The following is a 20,582-nucleotide window of genomic DNA, read 5'->3' on the forward strand; positions in this document are numbered from 1 at the left end:
TAACTGTGCTCCACTCAATTCTGACTCATGGCATGTTAAAGAGGGCTGAGCTCCTTGGGACTTTCTTTTTCTTTTTTTTTGTGTGTGTGTACCATCAAATTGAATCCAACTGGTACAGGAGGAGATTGCCCCTCCTTCTCCAGCAGAGCTTATGGTGAATTCAAACCACGCGCCTTCAAGATTGCAGTGCAGCTTCTGGACATTAGGCCATCAGAGCTCCCTTCCAGGGGACTTTCTTACCTGTAATCATAACATAAGCAGATTGCCAGAATTTTCCATGTGTTGCTAGGTGGGCTTGAATGCCAAACTCTTGGTAAGTTATGATTGTTAGTTGTTAGGTGCCATCAACTTGATCATAACCCATAGCGACCCTATGGACGACAGTTTGGAAGACGACAGTTTGGAAGACCACCTTGTCCTACACTCCTACGTAGAGGAGCTCAGATAGTTTGCACCCCCTAGAGAAGGTGCCTCTGTACAGGCCTCCCACAAGCCTCTAACGTGTATCCTGAAATGTCTACCCTCATCCCACTGCATTGGTCCAAATCTCACCTCCCTTTCAAGACCCTGCTCGTTTCTGGAATCTGCACTGATCTCTTAGACAAAGAGGGGTTCTTCTCTCCCTGAGCGCCCTGTCACCGTCTCTGCAGTGGATGCTAATGCTTGGTTGTCAAAGGTGTCGTTCTTTGAACCAGGAAGCTTCATGCTGTTATCAGACAAAATATGTATGGATGTTTGAATGGAAACCAAGTTTGTTCTGCTAACTTTCACCTTAATCTCTCTCTCTCTCTCTCACACACACACACACACACACACACACACACACACGCTTGTGCGGACCTAATCAGCTGTTCACATGAACCCTGATGCCTTTCTCTTTCTCTCAAGGTGTGCCCAGTCCCAGGGTGGAGCTGGACAAGACAGAGGTGATCCAAGGCGGGCTTGTGACAGTCAACTGTTCGGTGGAAGAAGAAAAGGGTCCAATAACTTTCAAAATTGAAAAATTTTCAGTAGAGACACAAAGTTCCAAAGGAGTAAGACGGAAGCTGGTTCAGAACCAAAATTTTGCCGAGATCAGCTTTCCGATTGAGGAGCAGGACCGGATCTTAGTTTTCTACTGCCAAGCCTGGATCATGTCAGGACTTAAGCTGGAAAAGTCGGACTCCGTCAGGAGCGACATTGTCACCGTGAGAGGTCAGTCCTCTGCTTCTCTCATTCTCGTGGGTGGGGCTTTAATGTGGGGGCGAGAACCTGGAGTGGGAGCTGTCTGACCTCTCCTGAGGGGAGGGGCAAGCCTCTCACGACTCAAGGCTTGTTCTTAATCACTTTAAATCCGTGTTTTCCAAACTTTTCTTTAATTTGACACAACTAAAAATACATACTCTATATATTATGAAACATTTTTCAAATACATTTTACTTAAGCATATATGTGAAGCAAAGTTTCAGAAGCAATATTTTGTGTATTTTCTATTCTATCTCAGTTTTTGTGTTTTGGTGGGTTTTTTGGTTTTTGTTTTTGTTTTTTTTTAAGAACAAAAACATTGGCATGGCTCACAAAATAGAAGTCAGTGAGGACTTGGGATCTGAGGAGATTGAGAGGGACGGGGGAGGTTGGCATCTCTTCTAGGCCTCTCATATTGGATGAAGAGTTCTACCCTTAAATTCCCCTCATCTTCTGAGACTGCGGACGAATGAGCCAGCTTGAGAAATGTCCTCAGAGAGAAGAAGGTGACAGCAAAGTGAGTGTGGCCTGCAGCCCACCTGTCAGCCTCCTGTGAGCTGGCTGCCTCAGTAAAGAGAGGGAGAGCATGTTTTTTAATTTTTTGTTTTGTTTTGCTTTTGTTTTCTTTTTTTTTTTAATTATTTATTTGTTTATTTATTTTTATTATTATTATTTGTGTGTGTACCATCAAATTGGATCTGACTGGTACAGGAGGAGATTGTCCCTCCTTCTTCAGCAGAGCATCTGGTGGATTTGAACCACGTGCCTCTGGGATTGCAGTGCAGCTTCTTGCCATTAGGCCACCAGAGCTCGCCTTTTTTGTTGTGTTTTTTTAAGACAGCCTCAGAGATTTGCAGAACGCACCAGGTTAATCATAAATGACCTCTTGCTCCAGGCAAGCTCTAATTTTCTGATTATTAAAGCAATAAATGCCCTGGATAAAATTTACAGAAAGTGTGGTAGAACGTAAAAAATATAAAGCAACTATAATAAATCATCTTACCACCACTGAGAGGAAACTGCCCATGTGATTTTAGATTTTTAAATCTATATTCACACACATACAGTTTTTCTTTCTATGAAAATCATGTGGATCTCTAAAGCCGACCCCTAACGGACCCTCTCGCAGGTTTTCAGAGGTGGTAAGTCGCCAGGGAGGAGGTTGCCCAGCCTTCTCTTGTGGAGCAGCAAAGCTTTTCATCAAAATTGGCTTTAGCATCCAAAGTTCTCATTATTGGGGAGCTCTGGTGACCTAGTGGCAAGAAGCGGCACTGCAATCCCAGAGGCACATGGTTCGAATCCACCAGATGCTCTGCCGGGGAATGAGGGACAATCTCCTCCACTACCAGTCAGATCTGATTTGACGGTACACACACAAAAATAATAAAATAAATATTTAAAAAAAGTTCTCATTATTAAGTCATTATTTTACATAAATAAAGTTATTTTACAGTATAAAAGGAAAATTCTAATTTTATCACTTAAATCAATTCCTAGCATGGGCCTAATGTGCTGCAAACAAATGGGCAAGTGATTCAAATTGTGCAGATGTTCCAAGCAGAAAAATAGGTAGTGTCCTCCCACGGGACTTAGAGCCCCTGAAAACCTTCAGGTGGATCAGTGGAAATTGAACCACTCAGTGGATAAATGAGTTCCAACTACATGGAAATGAGTTGGTGCATGTGTATTTTACACAGTTAGCTACAAACAGTAAAGTCTTCTGTGTCCTGTTTAGATTATCTTGGTTTTGTTTCTTTGTTTCTTATTGCCAATTTTTTTTTTCATTCTTGTGGGAACACAGGCCAAGGACCTAGCTATATTTTTTTCCAGTTCTATATAATTTTTTATTATCAATATTTTTCTTGTTCATATGCATTGTGTATTATGCATGTACATTGTATTCCATACAGTCTTTTATTTACATTGTATTTCTTTCATTTATATTGTGAGGGGTTTTTTCCCTCTCCCTTGCAATCATCCTCTCAACAATGACTTTCATAAAATCATATAAGGCAGCTACTTCATGCTTCATCCTCCTCCTTTTTTTAAAAAAAATTTTATTTTATTATTTTTGTGTGCGTGTACTGTCAAATCAGATCTGACTGGTACAGGAGGAGATTGTCCCTCCTTCCCTGGCAGAGCATCTGGTGGATTCGAACTATGCGCCTCTGGGATTGTAGTTGCAGCTCCTTGCCACTAGGCCACCAGAGCTCCCCTTCCTTTTTTTTTTTTTAAAAAAAATAATCTCCTGAAGATCCCATTTCCTGGTAATCTCTGGCTTACATTTCATTGAAGCAGTTATTTTCAAACTATGCCAAGTCATGAATCAACTTACTGATTTTTTTGCATGTTGATAATTAAAATATGCATTTCCACAAATTCACACATTCCACATAATTGTCACTCTTAAAAGCCATAGATTACTCAAGCAGGAGTGCTGGAGGAACAGGAAATGCTTGTGCTAGGTGAGCTGGTAGATCTTTGAATAGGGATCAATCCACTTCTCACTGCTTTGAGGTCAGCTGAAGAAGGTTCTCCAGAATAGACCTAGATACAGCGGCTTGGCTGTTGGAAAAGTTAAGAAGAAAGAATATGCAAGAAGTGAGAGGAAGGACGCATCGGGGCAGCCATGGGGAGGGACTCTGTGAGGAAAGGTGGATAGTTTGTAAGACGTTGTGCTAATCATTCAAAGATGGCCCACTGGGGTTGTTTGGATTTGCCAGCAGCACGGAGGTAGAAAGATGCACTGTCTCTTACCATGTGATTTACAGCCTCTGAGAAACTGCTGGAAGGTCAGCTAGGAGTCCCTGCTGACTCAACAGTGGTAAACGTTTCTAGAGATGAAAAAGGGTAGTGGTGAGCGATAGAATTAGAGCAGAAAAGAGGAGGAAGTGCATCCACCTTTTGCCCGGGTCTGACCGTGAGTCAGCCTGCGTTGTCCTCCTCTCTTGCAGAATCCTTCTCTCTTCCCAAGTTCCACATCAGTCCTGTGGGAATGATCACAGAAGGAGATCAGCTCCACATCAAATGCACCATTCAAGTGACCCACCTGGCCCAGACGTACCCCGAAATCATTATCCAGAAGGACAGGGAGATTGTTGCAAACACCAGAGACCGCACTGAGGCCACCTACTCAGTCATGGCGCTGGTGGACCACAACGGCAACTACACGTGCAAAGCGGAAGACAGCGGGATATCTAAGGTCAGCAGCATCGTGGTCAACATCACAGGTAGGGCTGCTGCCGAGGGTGCTGGCACATGACACACTCCAGGAGCCACCGCCCTAGGCTCCTCGTAGGCAGTGGCCCAGGGGCTCTGCCTTCTTCCCCGGCTTTGCTGCAATGAATGTGATCAGGTGGGACTGTGGCGCTCCTAGAAAGAAGTCAATGCAGGCTGAGTCAAGCAGTCGGCTGTGGTGGCTGGAGTGCAGCCTCTAACATCAAAGCACCCCCCACCCCCTCCTCGACATTCACACTCTTTGGGAGCAGCTCCTTGCCTCAGCTTGGTGGGTGCTGAATCCCTCCTAAAACCACCCCTCCTCAAGATCACTGTTGATGTACTCAAACACCTTCAGGCCCATGACCCTTCACTTGGCCTTTTCATCTGTCTGGAGTACCCTTTACCTTGGATTGTCTGAAAATGTCACACATTCTTTTATTTTTTCAAAATTAATTTTAATGAAAGTTTACAGAGACTTGGGGTTTCCAGTCATTCATTGCTGCACTTTCCTCCTTGCCCATTCCCCCCCCTCCCCCGGAATTCACTCTTCTTGAAAAACTCTTTCCTTATTATGCAGTCCTTCCCCCCAAGTCCACTCCACTGTGCAGCCTTCACTTTGGACTTCTGTAATGACATGAATACCCATTCATATGTCCCTTTTAAACAGTTCTCTCCCTCATCTGTTTCAGTGCAGTATACATCATTCCTCCCCTCCTTCTCTGTCTTCCCTCAACCCCAATGTCAGTCCCGTTTTACAACAGTGGCCCTATGTAATTTTGTCCTTTTGTGACTGAGATATTTCACTCAGCATAGTGTCCTCCAGGGTCATTCATTTTGCATATTTCATGAGTTCCTTGTTTTTCAATGCTGCATAGTATTCCATTGTGTGAAAATGTCTAACATTCTTCAAGACCAAGCCCCAGCTCTCTCTGCCCTTGATAGAGTTCATTGGTAGTCATCTTTATTCCTTTTCATAGGAAGCACTACACTACTAGTGGCCAGATTTTGCTTCTTTCTAATCTCCTGTTCCTCATTTCAGGTCCATGTTATATTCCCTCTGATGTCTAGTCTGGGCCCCTTTTACTCTACCCATTTTTCTCACAGAGGTCTTTCTACAAAACACATCTGACACTTTCTGCTCACCTCGATCCACCTTTGTCCCTATTACCCTGAGGATGCAGTCTGTACATCCTAAGGACCTTTGGGTTTATAGGCCCACCTCTGTCCTGTATGATCCAGAAAGACAGACCACCTTCCCAATGTGTGTTTCTCCTGCCAAGTTGTTCCCTATTGCCTGGATAACTTCATCCAGGAGACCTTTCCTGAGCCCTCAGATCTACCTTCCATGTTCCTTCTATGGGCTCTGCTGCAGATGTGTGTCTGAATCACCCACTAAATAGAAAAGTATTCACAGATAAGTACAACCAAGAACCGCTTCTTATTCACAGCTTTCTCTCTAGTGTCTGGCAAGGTGCGCAAACGGTTGTGGAGTGAGTGGATGCGTGCATCAAAGATGAGGGAATGAATGATTTGTTGCTTGCTGGATAACAAAGTATAACATTTTTCTCATCTATGAATGTGAAATAAATTGGATTAACAAGAATAGAGAACCTGCCGTTGGCATCCCAGAAAGATGAACCAAAGCATTTTGATTATATCATCATCAGGATGTCTGAGAAGCAGAGAAACATGTTTTCTCTGTCTTTTCATAGGAAGTTGTTAGTCAGCTCTACCAAAGTTAAAACGGTCAATCAGGCGGGCTTACGGGTGGTGGCCAGTCATATCTCACCCCTGCCTCACTCACTACTTAAAAAAGATAGCCTTTATTTCTTAGAATAGTTTTAGATTTATAGAAAAGTTGAATGGCATGGTATTGGGTTCCCATACATTCCTCCCTTATATGCATTTCTCCCTTTAACCTTTTCACTCTTGTAGGATATTTGTTACCATCAGTGACTCAATTATTGAGCTTGTTAGTTGTTTACAGATTGGGCCATTCTGATCCATGGAGTTCTCATTGACTGGTTTTGGGAAGTGAATTGGTAGGCCATCTTTCCCAGTCCATATTAGATTAAATGCTTCACTGAAAGGAGTCCGAGGGTTTTGAGTTTGTTCACAGAAGACAAGGATTTTGCCACTCAGTCATCAGTGTCCCCTTATTGATTTGCTAGTATTATTTAAAAATCCATGTTTTGTGCTTTGTAGTGTGCGCCCCTACAGGTTTTGACAAATGCTTTGTTGTGTGTCCACAGTTATGCAATCATGCAGAATAGCTTCACTACCCTGTACACTCATTGGGGTTTTTTTTAGAGCTGTTTTCCAAGCCAAACCTGGAAGCTTCAGCCACGTTACTGGACAGAGGTAAAACCATAAGCCTCTGGTGCACCATCCCAGGGGCGCCCCCGGCCGACTTCACCATCCAGAAGGGAAACACGATTGTCGCTCAGGCTCCAAATTTCACCACAGTCGCCTCAGAGAGGGACAGTGGGGCATATTTCTGCACTGCAGCCATGGGCAACGTGGTCAAGAGAAGCAACAAAGTGAACGTCACTGTATGTGGTGAGTGATGACCTCATTGGCTCAGCGTCCAGTATGAAATGAGAGAGAAGGGTGTTGACTGCCAGCTGCTGCCTTTGCCAGTGTGAAGCCAGAGAAGGCATTAGACAGGTTAAGAATTCAAAGGAAGGAGAGAAAGGTGGAATTCAGAGACCAAGCAGAAGCAAGTGGGTATTCTTAGTCAGAACATCAGGACATGGGATGATCCAGAGAAAATGTTATTGGCCAAAGCCAAGGTCATGGCTTGATTGTGGCTGCCTGCTGATTATGTGGCCTGCTTGGTGAGATTCTGGCTGAGTGAGTAAGAGGCCCCAGAGGCCAGAGAAGAAACACTGCCTGGTTAATGGTACCCTCTAAGCAGCTTTAAGTTCTATCCTTATCCAGCAGACGGGCTAAAGCCTCCAGTGGGCAGAATGTAGAGCACCTTGACCAACTTTCCCAGACTTGAATGTGCAAACCAGTCACCCAGGAACTGGTTAGAGTGCAGCTTCCGCTGACGTGGTCAGGAAGGGACAGCATCTGTGTATCTGACAGTGCCTCGGTGATGCTGAGGCTTCCGGCCTCTGCACCACACTTTGGAGCACTAAGGTCCTAGATGAGTGAGGCACATCCGTTGAACAAACTATTGTTATTATTGTTTAGTCACAATCTTTTGCTTGTGGTCTTTTCATCCAAGATTTCAGTCTCAACTCAACCAAGAGGTTAACTTTATTTCAACTCATGTCTAGCTCAATAGGAAATATTATCAGAGACAAATGTCGAGTTTCCTCCTATGCCTTTTATTATTATTATTTTTGGAAGGAGATAATTTTCATTTATAAACTTTATCAATCAAATAACTTCTAGTAATCACCTAGCAGAAAACGTCACTCCTGAGGCCCATAATTTACTATCAGGAGACTAGAAAGATTTGTTGTAAAATGTATTCTGTTTAAATATTATACTTTTATTTTTAATATAAATTCTTTTTCTGTTTCTTTTTTCAACACACACACACACAAATTATATCTCTGTGTATTTACATGTGCAACATATGAAAATATAAACAGGTACAGAGAGGGAGGTTTTTAATCCACCAACTGCTCCAGGGAGAAAGATGAACACACTTCTCCTCTGTTCTTTTACAGCCTCTGAGCTATAAAGTCATAGCTATGAGTCTTTTACAGCTATGAGTCGGTTCCAACTCAATGGCAATGAGAAGCAGGAGGAGGAGTATGACAGATGGCTTGGGACGAGCCAGTGCTTTGTTCTGTTGGTCATAGGGTTGCTGCGTGTCAATCTGACTCATGTGATAACAATTCTCTTGAATTAGTATGTATGTTATTGTCCACTGTTAAATTGGGACCAACGCATAGCTGACCCTCCAGCAGGTTCTCAGAGGCAGTAGATTGCTCTAGAGATTGTCCATCTCTCTCTCATGAAGCTACAAGTGGATTCAAACCATATGCTTTCGGTTTGGCAACACAGCTCCTTTCCTACGAGAGCTCCTATAAAGGGTCTTAGAAACCCCATGGGCATTTCTGCTCTGTCGTTATACAGTCACTCTGAGTCAGAATCAGCTCAGCAGTGGGCATATTTTGCTTCTAGCATTTCTCTAGCTCTTCCTCCTTCCTCATAATAAATACCCTTTGCCTTTTATTCTTCTCCTCGTTCCTGTTGAGTTGTGACCAACTCATAGTTGACCCTCCAGTGGGTTTTTAGAGGCTGTAAAAAGGCATGGAAGGAGATTGCCCACCTTTCCCCCTCAGAGCCATTGGTGAATTCAAACTGCCTGAGAGTCGCCACCTGTGGGTGAGCATATGACTCCCTGTGGACTGTGACTCCATGGGAGCGCCCGATAGAAATGCTGGGAAGGTGGATGGAGCAGGCAGACATGTGAAGAGATGAGAACAGAGGAAGCAAAGGCCAGAGCCAGAGCAAGGGACTGCTTGGGTTGGACGTTTTGCCTGTGTTGTCTTGCACATCAAATTGTTTTTCCCTCTGTTATTCTAGAAATGCTCTCCACGCCCTTGATTTTCCGTGAAGTCAGAACTGAGGTGATAAAAGGGCAGACGATAGCAATCAGCTGCCAGTCAAGAAATGGAACCTCACCTATATCCTACCGCCTCTTAAAAGCAAAGGAAGTTTCAGGCAGCTTTCAAGTGAACTCAAACGATCCCGTGTTATTCCATGATACCCCAACAGAAGACACTGAATACCAGTGCATTGCGGATAATTGCCATTCTCATGGTGAAATGATTAGTGAGATCCTGAAAGTCAAGGTGATAGGTAAGTTGCTATACTATGAGCAAAGGTCATGGCCAGCTAGGGCTTTAGATAATGACTTTGAAAGCTGAAGGTGTCTAGTGATCGAGGGTCATAAGAGAAATGACTGGTTCTTCTGCAAAACCCATGTCCCAGATGTGAGTCAGAGCAAAACCAAGTCCAGGTAAATGGGGCGAGAAAAGATTCTGGGGTCTATTGACCCAACTCAGTATAGTCTCTTTTCAAAACTGAACTGCTAAGGGAAAGTGAAGCCCTAAAGTTTTGTGTTTGGATTTCCATCATAGTTTGCTCCTTTTTGGACAAACCGATAGTCATCTGTTCTCTGTTCTCTTCTGCACATCTTCATCAGGGTAGCTTTGCAGTGGGCAGAACACCCCAGGTGGTGGACTTGTTAATAAATGCCTGGGATACTCAGAATCAAGAGACAGGGCATTTGCCTTGGAGTGGATGGTCTTTGAGTGGATGGTACCTCGCAGAAGGCAGGAAATGCCATTACTAGGGTTTCTTAAATGTTCTGTTGTAGGAAGCTTAACAAGTCTTGTTCCTCTTCTCATGTAATAACTGTTGATGCCGCTGTGGACATTCAGGATGGATGGAAAGAGCCCTGCTGCTATGTATTAGCTATGAGCAGCCGCATTTTCCAAGTGAACACTGATGTCTATCTATATTAGCCACTAATGCTATCAACATCCCCCAAAAGAAGAGAGAGCCTTTAACTTTGATCATCTAACAAACAGAGAAATATTTGAGTACTAGTGAAAACAGGCATAGAAGAGTTACGATGCAACAACACATGATTAGCTGTCCTGTGAAGTCTCTTTACAATAATGGGGATGAGAATGTGAGAAATGGGTGTATTATCAGGCTGGAGGGGGAAATTCGAGCTAGTCTAGGCGTCAGTTGGCCAACTAGTGGACAGGAAGAATGACAGATGGCTTAGTAACCTAGTCAAGGGCTTAATCAGAAGTGTATGGAGCAGTTGCCAGGCCTCTGGGGTAAGTTTAATGCCTGGAAACAAGTGATAAGTGGGAAGTCGTTAGAAATAAGGCTGTGGGAGCGTCCAATGTCAGTCTTGAGGATATGGAGCTTGTTTTGTATGCAGTGAAGGACGAGAAGAGGAGAGCGTGAGAATGGGAACTCGGCAAATGGGCCTGGTGGCTCTATGACTTAGAGGGAGCAGAGATGCCAGACCCCATGATATGCTCGGGCTGTGACCGAGGCCCACGTCACTGTCTGTTTATACATTTTCGTTGTTGTTAGGTGTTGCTGAGCCAACTACAACCTCTAGTGACCCTGTGAATGACAGATCTGAGCCTTGTCCCCTCTTGGGCCACCTTCATGATCCCTGATATACTAGGGTCCATTTGTTAGCATTTACTGAGCTTGGACCATGGGTCCAGCTCTGGGTGAAATATTCTCAGTAAATCATTTCCCTGGATACTTACAATAGTCATGTAAGTTAAGGTAGTGAAAGTGTGTTCTTTTTACAATGAGGGGGATAAGGCTTAGGACAGACAACTGGTGAGTTGAAGTGGGATTTTTAAAAAATTTTTTCGTTTTTATTATTTTTTGTGTGTAGTATCAAATCAGATCTGAGTGGTACAGGAGGATATTGTCTCTCCTTTTCCAGCAGAGCGTCTGGTGAATTTGAACCATACACCTCTGGGATTGCAGTGCAGCTTCTTGCCACTAGGCCACCAGAGCTCACCTGAAGTGGGATTTAAGCCAGAGAGTCTGGATCCTGAGTCCAGCTTGTCACTTCCTCCCCCACCACACACACACACACACACACACACACACACACACACACACACACATACACACACGCGCACGTGCGCGTGCACTCCATTTCACACTGGAGAGGCAGTCGACTGAGGCTGAGCCCTCTGGGAGTCTATTTTGGGATGGAGTTCCCATCATTCTGCTTTGAAGATTGGTACCCCTCGGGTCTAGTCATCCAGTACACTCACGAGGGTCTCATAATGAGACTGGTTCTCTGACCTATCCATGCTCACACTAGGAGGAGAATTTACCTGGGAAGACAATTTAGGATCAGAATTTTGGTGTTTGATTAATAGAGCCAGGGAAAGGGAAGCAAGAAGAAGGTGTGTTTTGCTCGGACCTGCTGGGTTTCTGGGTGAACAGAATTCTAGGTGGGAACACACAGGCAAAAGTCAAGAGATTTGAAAGTCAGGGGAATAACCTGGACTAAAGATCTAGGGAGCTCTGGTGGTTGAGTGGCAAGAAGCTGTGCTGCAATCCTGAAGGTACATGGTTTGAGGCCACCAGCTGCCCAGTGGGAGAAGGAAGGGCAATCTCCTCCCATGATACTAACTGCCACTGAAAACCCACTGGAAGGTCAACTATGAATCAGTTCCAACTCTATGGTACACAACAACAACAACAACATCATAACTTTAGCTTCTAAGGGCACAGAACTAGAAGCTTTGCATGTAAGTGAAGTCACTGAAGAGGAGAATAAAGATGGCAAAGAGTTGAGGGCAAAATATTTGCAGAAAGCCCATATTTATAAGACAAAGGGAGGTGTAACTATTGTACAAGTAGAAGGTGGCAAGTGAGGAAAGAAGAGAATCAGATTGTGAGACATCACAGAAGCCCCAATAATGGGTTTTAAAGGGAAGGACTGGGTTACAATTGTATAGGAACTTTACAGATGGAAGGACTGGGTCCAGAACGTGTGTTATTGCACTTAATCTGCAGTGGACTCATGGACCAGTTGGCTGAGAGACTGGGCTGACCTTTTGAGTTTCTTGGAAATGAGCGATAAAGTGCAGAGGGCCGGGAAGAAGTCAGATTTCAGAGGCTATAGGAAGTGGAATATTAAAATGTCAAAGCACTGGGTTTTAACTTTTTCGGTAAAGGAAAGAGGGGGAAAGAGGATGAATGCTAGACATTGAGAAGACATTGAGTTGGGTCATGGTTATTTCTTTGCAAGATTTGAGTGCATTGAGTACCTTACAAGCTTGGGGTCAGATGCCATCTTCTGGAGAAAGTCAAGGGCGATTCTTTCATCAGCTTGTCGAGATGGGGTGGGGGGATCTGTTGTGGGCTTCTTAGGGAGGGACAATGAAGAGGGCTGGCCGAAAGCATTGACTTGAATGGCGAACTCCATCTATACCTGTGACAGAAGGCTGGCTGTGGTCAGCGCTTGTGCGTGGATTCTCCTTCCCTTGTCAATGCTAATCTTCTCCCTGCCTTTCAGCCCCAGTGGACGAGGTCCAGCTGTCTATCCTGTACGGTAGGGACGTGGAGACTGGGAATGACATTGTGCTTCAGTGCTCCGTGAAGGAAGGGTCTGGTCCAATCACCTATAAGTTTTACAGAGAGAATGACGGCAAACCCTTCTACAGCACCGTTTCCAATGAAACCAAGGCAATTTGGTACAAGACACAGGTTAGCAAGGAGCAGGAGGGAGAGTACTACTGCACAGCCAACAACAGAGCCAACGCCCCTAGAAGCAGTGCCCCCCACAGCAATACGCTGCCAGTCAGAGGTGAGTCATGGGCCCAGAAATGAGGTACGTGTGGGCTCCAAGGAGTTTGGCCAGAGAACACACCCCTTTGTTTGGGTGGGAGTTTTGCACATGGGACTGGAGATGATTGGCCGATGTTCCCCAGGTTCTTTGACAGCAAATGACAGAAACCTATCCAACTAAAACAAAAAGAGGTCTTTTCTCTTATAAGGAATTGGTGGTATTTCACACAGTCCCAATTCCAGACTCTTGACGGAGAGATGCCAGCTGGCTCACATTGGGTCTAGCGTCTGCCCTGTGGCTAAGAGCTTTGGGTTATGCAGAATGAACGTGGTTAGGGAAGCTCTAACAAAGGACTGAATAGATATCCTAAAAGTTGTGGACCCCAGCAAAGTTGGTTTGCTCCCTCCTGTAAGACTGTAGGTAACCTCTGGCATTGAAAGTGTCATTTCCGCACCAGGTACAAGCACAGCATCCCTGACACACAGATACCAAGCATAGGGACAAGTTACAAGGACTGTAAAAAGAATTCTTCTTTGTTACTTAAACTTGAAATTGTTTCTTGCTGGCTGAGGGGACAAAGATCTGTACATTGAAATTGTTTTCGTTTCTAGTCTTCCTAGCCCCGTGGAAGAAAGGACTCATTGCAGTGGTTGTCATTGGACTGATAATTGCCACCTTGATCCTTGGGGCCAGATGCTATTTTCTGAAGAAAGCCAAGGGTGAGGGCAGCTCTTTCATTCCATCCTGACAGGTGGCCCTTTGCCAGGAAACTGGCCATCATTGGGTTGTAACTCAGCTTTACAGGGGAGCTGGGGGGAAGGGGTGGAGCCTGGTGCTCTGCACCCCTGGAAGCTGAGCTGAGGTAATTGATCACTGTGGGTTTTCTCCTTAGGGCGCCATCTTGATAACTTTGATCTTAGTGGGCATGGAGTTATCATTGTCCTGGATTTAACTAGACAGAAATGAAAAGGATGGCTTATAGACGGGCAACTTGTTGTTGTTGTGTGCCACTGAGTCAAAACTGACTCATAACTGACCCTCCAGTGGGTTTTCAGAGGCAGTGCATTGTACAGGAGTTTGGCAACTGTCAATGTTAATGTGCCATCAAGTTCGAACCGACTCATAGCTAACCTTTCTAGCGGATTTTCAGGGGCATGAGAGGAACATGCCCCTCCTTCTAGAAAAAAAAAGATTAGGGGAGAAGTTGCATCTACACTGGTCAGAAGTCATTCCACTGTGTTTGGTTACACCGGGTCTTAAAGTTGCTAGAGTGGCGTTGGAGTGGCGTGAAGACACCCGCAGACACATCCTACCCAGTGAGTTATTTCCCATTTAACCTGCCGTTTGTGCTGTGATGTCTGCCCTGTGCTTGGAGTCGACCAAGCACAGATGGGAAGCCGGGATCACCCACTGACACTGAGGAAGCCGTCAGCCAGTCGGGTCCAAGGGGAAAAGGCGTAGGTCCAGAACCATACCCACTGCCGACAAACTCTAGGAGGGAGTAGAATTGCTCCATAGCATTTCTAAGGCTGTAATCTTCCCCACCAATTAACTTGTTGCTGTGATTTGAGTGGAAGTTGACAGAACAGATGGGTTTTCTGTTCAACCATTCAGAACCATTTCGTGTTATGACATTGATTGCAATGCTCCAATTGTACCAGAACTCTTCCCACTTGGCCCTGTGTTTGTCTACGCTTTCCAATTGTCCTTTATTCCTATCCCTTCCTGCCTTCTGAGATTTACACCCAAGCAAAGGCTGCTCTTTTGATCTTATATGGTTTAGTGTTTTAAGGAGTGAATTCTTCCCTGGTGCTGTTGATCATCTTATAAGCCTGATAAGTGTTTGACTGAAAGAAGGAATGTGTTAAGTTCCAAGACTGAAGAGTGGTCAAGGGCTACTCTCTTAGAGATTCTACTAGTCTCTACCAGACCAATAAGCCTGATCTATTTTATAATTTTGAGTCCCCCGCCCCATTTTTCTCCTACTCTGTCAGGAACCTTCTATTACAATCTTTTCAGAGTGACCAGAAGGCAGCTGGGCACCATCTAGTTCTTCCGGTCTCAGAATCATGGAGATTGAGATACCTATGGTCACTACTGCACCACTAGGTGCCTGCAGGCCTTACAATACCAGGAAATCCCACATTTTTGCTTGTGGGTTAAAGGGCATTATATAGCCCCTGATGTTGATGTCTGTTGCAGACCAAGGGTATTTTTATAATTATTAATGATGAGACAGACTACTAGGAATGATATAGAACAGAGAGTGTGAAAAACAGGGGGCCAACAGTTCCCATGACTGAAGGCCCCAAGCCATGTTTCTCTGAGTATTTATTGAGAATCATAAGGAAGGTAAACAAAGTAAAATCATAAGGAAGTACAAAACAAAAACAAAGGATAATGGTGAAGTCTTTTGCAGATAAGGCCAAGTTCCTCTTTATGCTAATCTCAGGAGAGATGGATTCAGTTGATGCAAACTAAGAACAATGTTGACTCTTACCTTCAGCTTGTATTAAGCCTCCCTCATTTCCTGATATAGCATTTGGTCTACTATTATTAAATTTGATATTCGGCTTCCCTCAGCTGTCCAGGAAAGGATGGAGTAGATGTGGATAAAGAGGAGACTCGGGGTTTTTCTGGAACATGAACATTACTATTCCTATGGGAAGACAGGCCTCAAACAAATTCCTTGTTCATGGTGACCCTGGCATTGGTCTTAGGCCAGCTTGGAATTAAAAGCAAATTGGTTAATTTAGCCTTTGCCTTTTGGAATAGTGTTGAATCAAAGTGGTCACTGCCCCTCATCTGGCTATTTTGGGTCTTTGTCTCCTATCATGTACTGCTAATGAAAATCACTCCTGGCTGAAATTAACAAAATAGAATTTTTCTAGGGAAATCTCTTAAGACCAAGAGAAGATGTGTTCTCTCATGCATGTTTCCCTTTCATTTAGCATGACCGTATTTAGATTTCTTTCCTCTCTTTTTATGAGTATTCAGTATTCAGGAGAATAAGCAAAAGTGATTGAAATTGGAAACCCTGGGGTCAGTTCTCCTCTACCACCGTGAGTTGGAACTGACTTGACAGCAGTGCATTATGGGGTTTTCATCGGGTATGGACATTGATACTGACTTTGGTTTTGCTCTTTCTCTTCAAAGCCAAACAGATACCAGTGGAGATGTCCAGGTCAGAGCACTTGTGGAAGAGGGACGATGCTGTGGAGCACGGGTGGGGTGTCTGCTGTAGGGCATTGGTGGGGTGTCCGGCTTTGGAGGTTGAATGGCTGGGATGCTCTGAGACATGGAAGTTTTCAATGACTCTTGAAAAACTGTTGAAAATGATGAACTCATGAAAAGAAAAGGTGTAGGTTAAGAGTGGTGTGTGAGAGAGAGAGAGAGAGTGTGTGTGTGTGTGTGTGTGTGTGTGTATCTGTGGAAGATTGCCAACTGTTCTGTCCTGAGAAGAAATAGCTTTTATTATGAAACCATGTCCTTCCTGTACTGTAACATGGGAAATCCCCTTTTCCCATAAATAATTCTGGTGGCAGGAGATGGAATTTGAAAAATGTACTTACTTGGAAAGATAAATTTCATAAATTCACATTCTTGTTGCTATATACCTCAGGCCAGAGCCTGTACATAGCAGACCCTCACAGCTGGTTTTCAGAAGCTGTAAATCACATGGAGCAGAGTGCCCATGTTTCTCCATTAGAACAGTTGGTGGATTTGAACTGCATGCTCTGGGGCCAGCAGCAAAACTCCTTACCGTTAAGCCACCAGCGTTCCCTATTTTAATCTGAAAACTTGGATTTAAAAACTTTTTCTTTTCCTGTGATATCCCAAAATCTCAAATATGGAAACGAATGCTCTGGTCCTCAAGAGATTCAGGGACAGGATGACGATTTTAGGAGTCTTCCTTCCGCATAGTCACCTGGGAAAGACTCTAGATGATAGTGTTCGCTCACTTTAACAGGAAAAAGGAAACCATGTCAAATAGTCTTAGAGCTCATTTTATAAATGAGAAAGTGGAGCCTTCCTGACCTGGGGAACTTCTTCCTGGTTGGCCCATGACCTTCCCTTGTTTGTCTTATTGGTTGGGGTGAGAGTGAAAAATATTATACTATTGTTTTATTTTTCATTTTCTTTTTTAAGGCCAGCAGCACCACTTCTGAACTCCAACAATGAGAAGATCTCCTCTGATCCCAGTACTGAAGCCAACAGTCATTATGGTACAGTAACGTTAGGGTGCCCTAGGATTACCATTTTCCCGACTTGATGTCTTCACCTTTCTTAAGAACAGAGCCTGTAGGTAGTGGGGTTAAAATTGAAAAAAACACTTAGTCTAAGTGAGCTCTGGTGGCCTAGTGGCAAGAAGCTGCACTGCAATCTCAGAGGTACACGGTTCGAATCCACCAGATGCTCTGCTGGAGTAGGAGGAACAATCTCCTCCTGTATCAGTCAGATCTGATTTGACGGTACACAAACACAAAATAATAATAAAATAAATTTAAAACTAAAACCCAAACAAAACAAAACAGTCTAATCTGTCATTGAATAGTGTCACAACAAACAAGAGCTTCAAAAGAAAGCACATTTTCTTCTTTTTTTTTTTAAAAAAATTATTTTAATGAAAGTTTACAGACACTTTGGATTTCTATTCATTCAGAGTTGCACACTTTCCTCCCTGCCTACCCATCGCCCCAGTTCACTTTTCTCTTTGAAAAGTAAAAAAAATATTTAATTATTATACAATTCCGCCCCCCACCCAAGTCTACTACACCATACAGCTTTCATTCTGGACTCTTGTCATGGCAATAATACATAAACATATATTCCTCCTAAACAGTTTTCTCCCTCATCTGTTTCAATGCAGTACACATAATTTATCCCATCTTTCTCAGTCTCCCTCCAAATCCAATGTCAGTCCCGCCTTACAACAGTGGCACTATGCAGTATTTGTCCTTTTTTTTAAGTTATTAGTTTTCTTCTTTATTATTATTGTTGGGTTGGGTGGGGTTGTTTGTTTGTTTGTTTGTTTTTTATTAATTCTAATGAAAATTTACAGAGACTTTGAATTTCCATTCATTCATTATTGCACTTTTCTCCCTGTACACACCTCCCCCCAAGTTTGCTCTTCTCTTTGAAAAGTAAAAGAAAAATTCTTTCATTGTTATACAATCCCTCCCCCCATATTTGTCTTTTTGTGACTGAGATATTTCACTCAACATAATGTCCTCCAGGGTTACCCACTTTGTATAATATTTCATGAGTTCCTTGTTTTTCAGTGCAGCATAGTATTCCATTATGTGAATATATCACAGCTTCTCTAATTTTCTTCTATTTTTACTACCTTGTAAACATCCAAACGAATAAAAGATGGTGGATAATTGTAATGTCATTGACACCAATTGTGTGTCACCTTCAAAGGCTTTGAGTGTTGTTCAGGTAGGGTGGCTGAGAGCCAGAACCAGCACACAACAATGCCATTCTCCATGTGTGAGGCAGAGACCAGATTTCCAAGCGGGGCACTGGTAAACCTCTTCTCAGCTAGAGTTAGTTCAAGAACACCAAACCCCTTCAATCTCCCGTCAGTGAGTCAATTCTGATTCATAATGACCCTCCATCAGGCTTCTGAGGCTTTGTGGAAGGAATTTTCCCATCGTTCTCCTGAGTAGCTGGTGGATTCGATCCACCCATCTTTTGGCTAGCAGCCCAATATGTAATCCACTTCGCCGCCGGAGATCCATTTATTAGGAGAAAAGGATGATTTTATTTCAAACATTCCACACGGAGAAGACCAATTTAAAAATTTTCTTAGTTGAGATTTTCCTGGTTTGTTTTTAAAGTGGTATGTTAAACAAACACCCACTGATTAATTACTTCCCAGAGAGGATTATAATTATAACCCACAGAAAGTTCTGACCTAGACGAGCTGTGGGGCTGTTTTCTTTGCCAGCCGGTTTGAGTGCCCAGGCTCAGCTAATTTTCCAGCAATGTCACAAAAATGAGAAAATGTAAGGCTACGCCCTTTATAAGGTAAAGCATACCGGAGAAAAGTCACGTGAGAATTGAGCAGCTCAGATAGTTATGAATCGAGAACTTCAAAAAAATGAATGAAAACATTTGCAGACATAAAAGTGACCTACCAATGAAAAGGAAAAAGCAAATAATATCATTTAGGAAACTACTCAGAAAAATTCTGGTGATTATTTAGCAAAAAGTAAACCGATGCCACAGAGAAGAGTCTCTTTAGTGGGAAATTCTTTTAATGCAGGTTCAGAGGCATTTAAAATAAATGCTGATATAAGTTTATGTTAAAATAAGGACTCCTCCCAAATTTCCATAATGCAACAGACACTGCAATTTGTATTCTAATGTTTCCAGATAGCTTGATTTCATTTATAAATATATTGAAATTATAATAATAATTCAACTCAAACTCAACTCATTGCCATTGAGTCAGAACCGACTCCTTGCTGACCCTCCCACTGGTTTTCAGAGACTGTAAACCACACAAGAGGAGACTGCTTATCTTTCTCCCTTGGAGTAGCTGGTAGATTTGAACTGGCTACCTTTGGTTTGGCAGTACAACTCTTTACACATTAGACCACCAGAATTCCCTTCACAGCAATTAGTTCAAATATATATTGGAAAGTCATGGTTTTTCAGCAATTGTACTTTTAATTTTATAAAAACTCCTTTTAATAAAACCACTTGATTCAAACAAACAAACAAAAATGGCCAGGCTTAATATTCCCTTAGAGCCTGGTGGAACCCCTGAGACTGTGACCATTATTAACTCATTCTTGTTGCTCAACTTGTATCAAAATAACAGACAGGCCTGTAAGGTAAACAATAGTAGTGGAGAAGCACACACTCTTTGGAATAGTCAAACACATAAGACTAAAAAAGGGGGAAAAAAAGGAAAACAAGTTTGTTTAACTCAAGCCCATGGAGGTGGCAGCCTTTGCTGCTATCAGTCTTATTCTCATGGATCCAAGTTCTCATGCTAGAAGGAGAGGGTTCATTTACTACTTCCTGTTTGTGGTTACTGGGTACTTCCTTCTAGAAGGTGGTTTCATTTTTCTCAGGAGGATCATTCTGAACCACAAATAGAAGCACACCTCCCATCAGATGGTACACTTCCCACTCGTGTTAGAAAGCGACCCTAGTAACTGGGCTAGATGGGACCAAAGAGGAAGAAAGATCCAGAACCTACACAGATGGTCCCTGTTGACTGCCAGCTTGACTTCCTGTTAATGACACTGACTTCTCAAAAAGCTATTGAAAATGAGAATTTTCATTATTACTCTAATCAATTTTATTCTTTTCAAAATTAGGTTACAATGATGATGCTGGGAACCATTCAATGAAATCATTAAGTGAAAATAAAGGTGATTATCTAACTAACAATTGTATTAAATGCCTTTGCATTTGACAAAGAGCCCTGACCGCACAGTATGTTACATGTTGGACTGCCAAGCAAAAAATCAGCTGTTCAAATCCACCAGTTGTTCCATAGGAGGAGGGTGGGCAGTTTTCTCCTGTAAAGGTTTATTTACTGCCTCAGAAACCCAGTGGAGGGTTTCTGTGAAGGTAATGGGTTTGGTTTCCTAGGGAGTTTTTACATTAAAAAGAACCTTTCTACTCATTGCTATGGAGTCGGGACCCAACTCATAGCTGACCCTTAATTAGGTTTCCAAGGCTGTAAGTCACTTGGGAGGAGATTGCCTGCCTTTCTCTCATGGAGCAGCTGGTGGACCATCAGAGGAGCGTGACCTTTGGGTTAGCAGTGCGACTCCTTATAGACTGCATCAGCCAAAAA

General features: G+C 43.3%; 1 protein-coding gene across 1 annotated transcript in view; it reads left to right on the top strand.

Annotated features, from left to right (window-relative positions):
* Positions 1-20,582, top strand: part of PECAM1 (platelet/endothelial cell adhesion molecule 1) — a 100,037-nt gene that overhangs the window by 8,838 nt on the left and 70,617 nt on the right. Inside the window, exons 4-12 of the mRNA XM_006886407.1 lie at positions 889-1,194; positions 4,179-4,454; positions 6,754-7,002; positions 8,992-9,267; positions 12,488-12,778; positions 13,372-13,479; positions 15,917-15,944; positions 16,910-16,986; positions 20,098-20,151. Coding sequence (XP_006886469.1) covers positions 889-1,194; positions 4,179-4,454; positions 6,754-7,002; positions 8,992-9,267; positions 12,488-12,778; positions 13,372-13,479; positions 15,917-15,944; positions 16,910-16,986; positions 20,098-20,151 — 1,665 coding nt within the window. The remainder of the gene's footprint in view (positions 1-888; positions 1,195-4,178; positions 4,455-6,753; positions 7,003-8,991; positions 9,268-12,487; positions 12,779-13,371; positions 13,480-15,916; positions 15,945-16,909; positions 16,987-20,097; positions 20,152-20,582) is intronic.

Source organism: Elephantulus edwardii, unplaced genomic scaffold, assembly GCF_000299155.1.
Source record: "Elephantulus edwardii isolate Elephantulus edwardi_28Jun2011 unplaced genomic scaffold, EleEdw1.0 scaffold00048, whole genome shotgun sequence".
Taxonomy (NCBI): Eukaryota; Metazoa; Chordata; class Mammalia; order Macroscelidea; family Macroscelididae; genus Elephantulus; species Elephantulus edwardii.